The sequence below is a fragment of the Temnothorax longispinosus genome, chromosome 4 (genome assembly GCF_030848805.1).
Source record: "Temnothorax longispinosus isolate EJ_2023e chromosome 4, Tlon_JGU_v1, whole genome shotgun sequence".
NCBI lineage: Eukaryota > Metazoa > Arthropoda > Insecta > Hymenoptera > Formicidae > Temnothorax > Temnothorax longispinosus.
The window spans coordinates 12,535,629-12,546,288 of record NC_092361.1 but is presented as its reverse complement, the minus strand read 5'-3'; the positions used below and the strand labels follow the sequence as shown (position 1 = coordinate 12,546,288).

Genomic DNA, 10,660 nt, shown 5'->3' with positions numbered 1-10,660 from the left:
GGATGTAAAATCTACAGCATAATTTCTATATTTCATACTGTACGCCCTACAAAGTTTTTTTTTTAGTGGTAACGTTAAATGTTAATGTTACTTGATAGACCATCGTTTGCAACGAAAAGACATAAGTAAGATAATACTCTCAAAGTGTTCGTAAATACTGTCAGAATTTCACAATTCGGAAATTACCGCTTTCCTGCTCCGGAGGAGGCGGTGAAACGGGGAAGGGAGTTAAATTGTTGAAGGTACGAGACTCACCTATCCCTGCCGATGTTGCAGTTTCCGCCGGTGGCTTCCGCGGTTGCAGGCGACTGCGGCTGCGGTGGCGTTTGCTCCTGTTGGCGTAGCTGATTGGTCTGCGAGCTAGGCACCGGCACGAGCACGGAGACCGGTATGGATTGTATACCCGTTGTCGGCGCTGGTTGTAGCTGTTGCTGTTGCTGTTGTTCTTGCTGCTGCTGTTGCGATGCGGGCACGTTCGGCGTTGCAGCAACAGCGGCGGCGGCGGGCGGAGGTGGTGGTGGCGGTGGCGGCGGCGGTGGCGACAGGGTATGAATAAAAACGGAATGCGTGGGTGCGGCAGGCGACGCGCTAAGATCCAGAATGGCTTGCGCGGCGGACAGGTCCTCCTCGGCGGACGTGCGTATCTCCGAGATCGGTTGCAGACTGTAAGGACGGTAGATGTCTTTCTTCTTCGGCGGTAAGGAAAGCGCCGTGCCGGTGCTGGTGAAGGACATCGAGAGGCTCTTTCGCGGCGGCAGGCATAGCGACGCTGCGGTGGACGATGACGAAGACGAGGACGACGATGATGACGGGCTCGTGGCGATGACCGTCGCCTGATGCGGCGACGCTTGGTGCAGACCCGGCCCGGTCAGCACTGGAACCGGTAGCTCTTGCTGCGCGACCGGAGGCGGCGGCGACGGTGCTATCGGACGCGCTAGCTCCGCCGCGGAGCGTAGCGTCGCGTACTTGGGCGGCTCCTCGTGATTGATCCATGCCTCGTGCGTGTAGCCTGGAAGAGGGAAAAAAGTGGATCAATTTATAGACATAATTTATAATAAATAGGCTATGGACTAAAAGCATCTTATCTTTCTTTTTTCATAAATACCGATAAAATCATCAGGGATATTATTTGCATTTGATCATGACGGTGATTTATTTTATGTCTTTTACGAAAAGAAGAGTAAGCGTTTCGGTACGCTCTGTGTATAATTTGTGCGCTAAACTACTAAATTTACTAATTAATGAGAGGTCGGGATGCATCAGCGATCCAGTAATCCTAAGTTTGGAATATTGCCGTTTATTTGTTTATCTACTACGTATTTTTTCTTACAATTTATTGATAAGATATATGTGAATTTGACTTTAATTTGTTCAATATGTAAGTCGTAAAGTGCGCAAACATAAAATGCGAATCGGACAACCATATTTGACACAAAATGCTCGAATTAAACGTTCGTAGTGGAAACGGACAGCAACTGCTATCCAATTTATAATAACCCCTTGAGAATTTTTTCGAATGAAACATTTGCGACACAACGAGGCAAAAGGGTAACGAAAGTGCGGTGCATACACGTATAACATCTCACTCATTCTCGGCGGCATGAATATTCGAGTTCGTGAATCACTCACGAGAGTTGCGTGGCGTTTCATTTCCTGCGCGCCAGCTGTTTCCACCATATACGGTCATTAACGGGCATAAAGGGGACGGAAAAAAAAGTCGGGTGCAGGAGTCCGGGTGCGCTAGTAGTGGTGGTAGCGCGCGGCACGTGAACGCGGGGGTGTATAATAACGCGGTATGTATCTGTTGCACGTCGCTCGCTGTTGCGCCAGGGTTGTCTAGGGACGAAATGCGAAGCTCACATCGCTGTTCACAGAGGCAGAGGGAAAATCGGGAAGAATTCAAGCGGAATGCAAACGGCGTCTAACAACGTGTTCTTTCAAATACTCTACTTTTTTACCGTCGTTATATGAGAGTACGCATCATTAAGCCATCGCAATAAAAATACCAGCTCCTCAACCATTGAGAATTTTATTCTTACAATTAGAGGCTTTTTTTACAATAGGTCTATTTTAAGGATTTTAAATAATTGATTAGGAAATTTATTGAAATGTTCAAATTTGTACACAAAACTACCACGTTTTCTAAACTTGTGCTAACGATATTTCAAGAATATATTCTATAAATCAGCGCTAAATTTTGCCAAATTATAAAATAGGCATTTCTCTGACGTTTACAGTCACGCTTTTTGATCGGTTAATATCAGTTAGAATTTTTTATTGTAAATTTTAGGTAATTATAAAATTGATATTAATCCATCTAATCACAGTTCAATCTTCGCGTATGTAAGTATACTTTTGCATTATCTTTTATAATGGCATGGTAGCGAAAAAAAGTAGATGATAGAGTATGATGATATATAATACTTATTAAAACAAAACTACAAAAAGTTTAACAAAATTAACATGACGTTATTATTAAGCGAATGATAGTGGAATAACAATATGATATATACAGAGTGTTCTAGGTCAATGAAACTTCAGGGTCTTACATAAAATTGAATTTGAAACAAGAAAGCTCTTATAAACATCCGCTAACGTTTCGTTACAAAACTTACTTTAAAAAAAGGATATTACAAAGGTTATACATTAATAAGACCATTCAGAAGGACAACAATTTTATTAAAAGTAAAAAAAAAATAATTTTTAGTTAATGCACTTTTGGCATTTATGCAATATTGACTCCCTCCATCGTGCTAACTTTTTAACAAAGCGTTTCCGGATCTATGTTTATAGGAACTTTTTTGTTTCAAATTCAATTTTCTATGAGATCCTGAAGTTTCATTGACCTGACCTGGAGAACCCTGTATATTCTTCGAGATTTGTCGATTTCTAGATGTTTTGGATAAGCTCGCGTCTTCTATCGCATCGTTTTAAATCGCTATTATATACAATTCTTTATATCAGGATGGTACCTTGTTATTAGTTATTGATGCCGTCTAAATTCCATTTGTGTTTCTTTTATTTGTTCCTGACAATGCGATGGAGCACGCGACACGACTTTCGACGTTTTGCGCCATGAAATCGATACGCGTGCCGTCCAGCGGATTACGTAATACGAAAGCCCATGCCGTAAGCAGTGAAGACACTGTTACGCAGGGAATTAATGACCGTTTTCATATCTTTGATTTAAACGTCTCAATAATTTCAGTTATATATTGATCATCATTACAGAAAGGACATTTCTTTTAGACTCAATCTTTTCTTGAAGCCAAATAATTATGTGGAAAAATATTATAGCACGAATATATGTGCTAAAAAAAAAGAAAATTGAATTTTATCACAAAATATATTAAAAAGTTTATTTTAAAGTATATTGCAAAGCTATGATTAATAATAACGGTTAATAATAATTTTTATCAAATAAGGAATCAATTTTGTGCGAGAGCTTTTTCTATTTCTGAAAAAATTTATATATCTACTGCTTTTTAAATAATAATTTAACTATTACTTTTAATATATCCGTTTTCTTGTTGTTATATTCGACAATAGGCATATTTAACGAACAGGATGATATTTTACCTTGTTGAAAAATTATAAATAGTCTTTTATTGAAATATGCTTTATCGAAAAAATTTTCCTTTATGTGGAAATTTACTTTGTAATCTATTTTTACAATTTCCGAAGCGTTGAATATTTAAATAACTGTACACTCTTCTCCTTTCAAGTCAACATTTTTATTAAATAAAAATAGCTAAAAAAATAAATAGCTATGTAAAGGCCCGTTCGTAATTTTTTACCACACGTATTTTCTAATAAATTTCAGCGGTAAAACGGCACGCTTGGCTCTTATTGCCCACGTATTATATTTTAATTAAAAAAATAAATAAAATTATTGCTTCAGTCCAAACATAATTTGCTTAAACATTTTCTTCCTCCGTCAGCTATAGTTAATAAACTTCGCATTTTGATGTTAAAAAACTCTGTTTTAGTCATCAACAAGAAGTAAGAATCATCACGTACTTTAGACGCGCCTCGTACCAAACACTGTTCCCGCAAGGTACTATTTTTCCCTTCGACGGACCCTTGCGAGAGTTCTAGGAGAAGGCGGGCACTCGCGATAAATCAGAAAAGTGTGCTGCGCGCGCGATCGATCAACTGGCGCGTACCTATTATTGGCTGAAATAAAGGGAAATCAACACAGAGGTAAAAAAGAGCGACCGTGTCTGCAAGTGCATTTTATCAACGGCAGAAGGAGCGTAGTTGTGCGGCGGGTCGAGGAGGGAAGGGTGAAGCACAGGGCGTGCAGGAGGGTTGTATGGGGACGGCGAGGGGGGAATCAATAACGGCGAATGAATGCTCCGCACGCGCTCCCACAAGTCCGTTGATTCTAGGCCCTTTTAAAGACCGATAAAAATCTCCGTTGCGTTTAATGTTAATGCCGAGCTTTTCCTTTCGATCCGGTCTTTTTTTTTCTCTCAGGCGACCCGAAGATTGAAGTATGTTGGAAGCGACGCGACAGCGATAGCAAAAATTAATAGATTTTTATTTATTAATTAATTTGCACGTTTCGTCATATTGGAGCAGTCATTGAGTGCGCTGTCTATATTTATAGAATACGTAAGTAGATTTAAAAGAGAACGTTTTTATAAAAGATATCATAGAAGAAAAGAAAGAGAGAAAAAAAAGAATGTAACTTGTAAGATCTCGTTCTTACAGTTCATTATTATATTTATTTATATATCGGCGTATAATTTCGCTATAAATGGCACTTGTTCACAATTCTTTGATTAATAAGAAATACTTTTCCGAAACACTATAATTTAAAGTATTTAAACGAATGAAGAATTTACTATTTTCGCTGGCGTTATTATTATCATCGGAATAAAAATGAAAAAGGTCCGCTTTTAATAAATCGAAGAATCTCTTATCCCCAAAGTATCGGATTAAATCAGATTTATATATTAATGCCGTGATAATTTCTGGCTCTATCTAATTTAACATCTTATGATTAGGAAACAATGAAATGATTATGTAGAGTGATGTATAAAGTGGCATGGATTATCTAATATGACTTCTAGGTGAATTCTATATCTACGTTATCTATCACAGATCACAGATATAGCCCATAAAGCATATTTATATACCTTGAATGAACATTCCGCACATTCCTGTCGGTTTATCGCCTCTGATCTTTATCGACCCTGTGTGCGCAAAACAAAAACAGCAAGTATAAATAATTATACTTGATCTATCAAACTATGTCTACATAATTAAACGAAGTAATACTTTTGTACTGTTGAATTACTTGCAATAGCTATTATTTATTCTCGCACCTAGAGAGAAAATAAGCATCTAATAATATTTATATGATAATTGATTGTATGAAGAAATTTTATACAATAAAAGAAATTAAAACTTTAATTTATTGTATTGCGATTGATGTGTATTATATTTAATATTTTATATTTAATAAACAGGAAATATAAATACATAAATTTAAAAAAATGTCAGATATAACCATAATGAAATCTTGGTAATAAAATTTTTTTATGCGTGTAGATAATTTCAACGAGCTGTTTAGACTTTCTAATTAAATTATATCTTTCACGATAAGTTATGGGAAGATTAATAGTATCATTTCTATCTAAGATATTTTATGCTATAAGAAATATTATTATCCTCGAATTTGCCTCACAGAGGCAATGGTCAAAAATGTAGTGAGATCATATCACATAACATATTACATTACATTACTTTAGTAGTAGTTTAGTAAGTAAAAACCAATCGTTAATCGCGCTACGAAAGTCAAGGACGATGAAACCTGTTAACAGACGTAAGTCCTTACGCTTTTCTTGCGTGACTGTAATTTATTATCCTGTTAGAAATTTAATCTCTGCGATAATGGATAAACTTTATGATACTTTTTATATAATTTTTTTATTTAATATTTGCAAATGTGTGCAGACACATAAATAATTGTTAATATTTTTTAAACATTAAAAATTACGATAAAAAATTTGTACATAAAAAATGGCGGGCACAAAATTCTTTATTTTATGGATTAAAGCTTCGTTGTAAAATATTCTTCAGATTTGAAAAATTTATATTAAATATAAAATTACTTGATGTTAATTAAAAACAATTATTTTAAACATTTATTGAAAAAAATCACTCGATCAAGTTTCTCGATCAAGTTACTCGAATACATATCTTATGCTTTTTTGGTGAACGTTGCACTAAAGTCTTGCATAATCTTGAATTGTGTCGAAAGTGTTAAAGAAATTGATTGGCAAAACTCAATCGTAGTCACACATCGTGTGAGGCACATAGCGACACGCAGAGAACACTTGTTACATAACAGTGTCATTTGCGCCATTGTACGAGCACGTGCGCACTGCACTGTCTATAAGCTACATAAATGAGATAAAAAGAGGTCGTTACTCTGTAGTCCTGGCTTTCAAGAATACTTATAGGCGTTAGCTTCAAAGCGTTAGCGTTCGACTTGTGCACGCAAAATTTTTATATATGCCCGGTTTTTGCAAAGTAAATTCATGTAAGTGTCGCACATATTATAACAAGAATATAAATTTTTTAATAATTTTATTATATTATTTTACGACACTTATCTTATTAAATAATAATAATAACATTCCTAAATGGTAGAAAGAAATTTCTGCTACTTTTGTATTTTTACATGTATTTTACACATATATGATAATATGTTAAAATGTAATACACAGTAAAAGAAAAACATTTTGTACTTGTATTGAAATCTATCCGTGTAGAAATTTTTAATATTATACACTTGTGTTAATGTAACATATTGTCATTGTGTTATTTTGACTTTTCTGCGTTAATATTCACCATTTCTAAGATTTAAAATAACACAATTTATATGTTAAAATGAACAGATTGTCTTACTTTTCTCTCTATAAGAGTTCCTATCTGTTAAATCGACATGTTTCTTATGTTATATAGGTATTATAAAGAGATATATTGCTACGCTGTCTTCTGTCTTCTGTAAGAAAAAGAAAAAAGAAGAAAGAATAACATTATTTAATATAAGAATAACATTTTATTTTAATTAAATTTAACATTATAAATACACAGTAAAAGAAAAACATTTTGTACTTGTATTGAAATCTATCCGTTAATTTAACATAAACTTTGCTTTTATATAACGTCCACGTGTTACAATTTTGTGTTAATTTTTTATATTTTTATTTTTTATTTTATTTACACATATTTGTCTTCTATTAAATTAACATGAAAATTAGAGTGGACAAATTCGGACATATAAAATGTGTTAAATTTAATACAAAGTTTTTTATTGTGTGTATGAGAAAATGTGATATATTAAATAAAAAATTTAATAATAAAAATTTAGGAAGTGTCCAAGCATTTTTACTTTAAAAAGCCTTCCAATTGTTGCGAATGTTTTAAAATTGCTAATACTAAAAAAGAACTGCTTTCCTCAGATTTTTTAGTACGATTACGTAATTCATATGTAGTACGATTACGGAATTCACACAATGTTATTATAGCAATTAAGGTATAAATACAAAAACAAGCTTCACGAAGAGTACTCGACAAATAGCCCACTTAACCGTATCGTATAGGCGTATTCTCATCAGCATCTACGTCACAAAAGCAATTCGACCGTTCTGGATACGCGGACGGTTACACAACAACCCCCGACGTCAACGCAATCAACTTCCACTCTGTTTGATTGAGAGAGTTCAATAAATGCGATAAGCGAAATAAGTCTAATGATATATTGGGCTCGTGACTCAATGTTCAGAGTGCCGAACGCTCGTCAACGTCGAATGCGATCGACGATCTACGAACGGGTGTGTCGCCATGTACGCATGTATCGTACGCGGACACATGGCCGACTACTTTGCGGGCGGTTTCCCACAGGTCGCGGAAACGTGATCGCGTAATCACGCACGATTCCACGACCTTTAACGGGCCTATCTTTCCCGCATTCCCGACGGGCCATCGTGCTGCCGTAATCATGGCGCGTTTAAACAGCTACCGCAATCTGTCTATAGCGCACGCTGGCGTGTAATAGACGGGTGTGTCACCCTGCGTGCTCGGACGCATGGTCGAACACCGCCGTATCATCTCGGAGTAGGAACAACTGGCTTCCGCGGAAATAAACGAAAGAAAGAAAAACGACGAGATCTCCACATTGTCCTTTTTTCGCAGATCCCAGCAAACGTTCCTGGAGAAAAAACCCCACGATCTTGGGCGTGGCGCGTCTAACCCTACACCCCGCAAGCGGTATACGCCGCGTAAAAGCGGGTGGATTCGTGCGACCGCGTCACGCTGCCGCGGGGGCTGAAGCGAGCAGGAAGGGCCCCTTGTGAGCTTCACTTACCATGATAGTAAAGGGCGCCGGAGGCATTGAGGGGTGGCGGACTGGGGGCCGTGGCCCCCGCCGTGGGACTGTGCGGTCCCCAGCAGGTCTGCTGATGATCGACCTGGTGGTGATTATCGACGTCTCCGACCACGTCGATCTCCTCGTCCTCGGGTTCATGCCTGCGCTTCTCCATCGCATCCGCGGTCTGATGTAGAGCGTGATGTTGATGATGCTGCGCCTGTTGTTGTTCCTGCAGAACGGCCCCGAGTGGTGTCGCGTCCTTCTGCTCGTTCTGCTGATCGTCCACGCGCGCCTGCCACTGATTCCACTTCCACTTTTTCGCCATGAGACAGCGTGGCATAATGACAATACAGATCCGTTGTCCCAAGGCCGCCGACACCAAGGGTAGTAGTTGGCAATGACGATTGCCGTCGTCGTCGTGGTGGCTCGGTCACCAGGAACGGCGGCTTCGACCTCGGAGCGGGACACCCACGCGGCACACCACCACCGACACGCTCAACACCAACAACCGCAGCACCAACCGCACCTGCACCGATGACGCCACCGACGTCGTCACGATCGACGATCGTCGCGACTACGGCGCGTCCGTCGCCGTCGCTGCTGACTGCTACGCCTACTATACCGCGGACGACGTCGTCGCCGTCGTCGTCTACGCGACGTCGACGTCTACGTCGCGCCCGTCCGTCACCCAGCCCGGCCGTCTGTGGTGGTTGCGGCCCGTCGGACGACCGGTGGACGATGAAACCGTCTCGGTTGGGTGGCCGCTCGCTGGCCGACTTCGCCTTCGTCCTACGTGGTACGCGCTGGTATGGCACCTGCAGCCTCGTCATCGGCGCGGCGAGGGCGGCTCCTTAAACGGATGCACCACCGCCACCATGCCAGCTCGCCAGCGGCCTGCAATCCTCGCGAGTCTCCTCCGGTCTCTTTTAGTTTTCCACGTCCGCTCAAGAGGGTGATCGTTGAGGAGACTTACTTTATACTCCGTACTGTCCGCTCCGGTTTGCGCTCGTACGATGAGTAAATATGCCTGTGCAACGTGTGCACGCGGGGAATTTATGTATATTCGTGTGATACTGTGTACGTGTCTGTATGCGTGTTTGTTCGGGGGGGTGACTCTTCTCTTGCGCCCCGAGATTTGCCGAGTGGACCGACTGACTGACTGACTGACTGACTGACTGACTGACTGAGAACCGTCCGTCTGTCCGTCCGTCCGTCCGCCCGCCCGTCCGTCCGATACTCTTCCGGTCGCTCCCTGTCGCGGCTCTCGCCAGTGACAGGGGGTAGCCTCGAATACGACGGTGACGACGGGGTGCGACTGTTTAGTCGGTGGCGCTGCCGCTCCGCGTTACCATCCCCTCGGCCCTTTATCCCTTCTCCGCGGCGCGGCGGCCTCCACCTCTGTCACGCTCATGAGGTTGTCCTCGTCACTCACTGCAGGCTGGACTAGTCAGCAGCACCCCCGGCGTCCCTCCGTTGCGGCTCCCCTGTGCATGGACGGAATCGAGGGATGGCGCTGCTGCCGCCACCGTTGCTGCTGCTGCTGCTGCTGCTGCTGCTCGTACGAGGGGTTGTGCACAGCTATCCCTCGAAAGTGCTGATGTCGGTTCTCGATTTCTGCAGGTCGCTCGTTGTGGTTGCGCGTACGTGATATGCGCGCGTGGCACGGGAACGAGCGTGTGTTGCCATTGTCAGTGGCGTAGAACGCGAATTCTTTGCACGTTATCGCAGTCGTTAATCGGCGGCCGGCGCACTCTCGTAAAAAGCTGGGGGACATTTTGGACAGGGAGAAAAATCAATTTCTTTATTAAAGCAAAAACGGATACATAATTCCACAATTTTCGAATTATAAACGATCAAAAAAGACATCAGATCTTTACGAACTAAACTAACTCAGAGTTTTATTAATAAAACTATATTCTTTGGATAAACTTTTAGTTCATTTTCTCTCCCTCTGTCTCTTTTTAATAGAATGTTAATTTAAAGCTTAATTATAAAGATATATAATATTTAAAATAGAATCGTTACAAAAATGATACCCCCAGTGAACATTTAAGAGGTCCCAAGTATGTCTAAAAGGGCCTTGAAATTTCCAAGACGTCTTATGGAACTATCGAAAAGACGACTTTATGACGTCTTTAAGATGTCTTATGTCTCGATAAATGTCGACTAAGAGACATTGTCGTATAAATGTTTTTAAGACATTATTTTAAGACGTTTTTTTAAACGTGCATGTTGTCTATAATTTAAAAAATACAAAGGAAGAGCTAGCGTTGC

At 40.3% G+C, this 10,660-nt stretch overlaps 2 protein-coding genes across 4 annotated transcripts in view; one reads left to right on the top strand and one right to left on the bottom strand.

The window, feature by feature from the left end:
- The window catches only part of Scrt (scratch), a 29,630-nt gene extending 19,746 nt beyond the window's left edge, over positions 1 to 9,884 (bottom strand). The window contains exons 1-4 of one of the 2 annotated variants that reach the window (XM_071774788.1): positions 9,360 to 9,884; positions 8,384 to 9,300; positions 5,145 to 5,201; positions 256 to 1,009 (exon numbers count right to left, since the gene is read on the bottom strand). In XM_071774788.1, coding sequence (XP_071630889.1) covers positions 256 to 1,009; positions 5,145 to 5,201; positions 8,384 to 8,726 — 1,154 coding nt within the window. In that variant the 5' untranslated portion in view covers positions 8,727 to 9,300; positions 9,360 to 9,884. Of the gene's footprint in view, positions 1 to 255; positions 1,010 to 5,144; positions 5,202 to 8,383 lie in introns of both variants that reach the window. The other variant, XM_071774789.1, reaches the window with a different exon arrangement.
- LOC139811250 (uncharacterized) overlaps positions 1 to 10,660 on the top strand; it is an 86,924-nt gene that overhangs the window by 42,650 nt on the left and 33,614 nt on the right. The gene's annotated exons all lie outside the window — the stretch shown is intronic.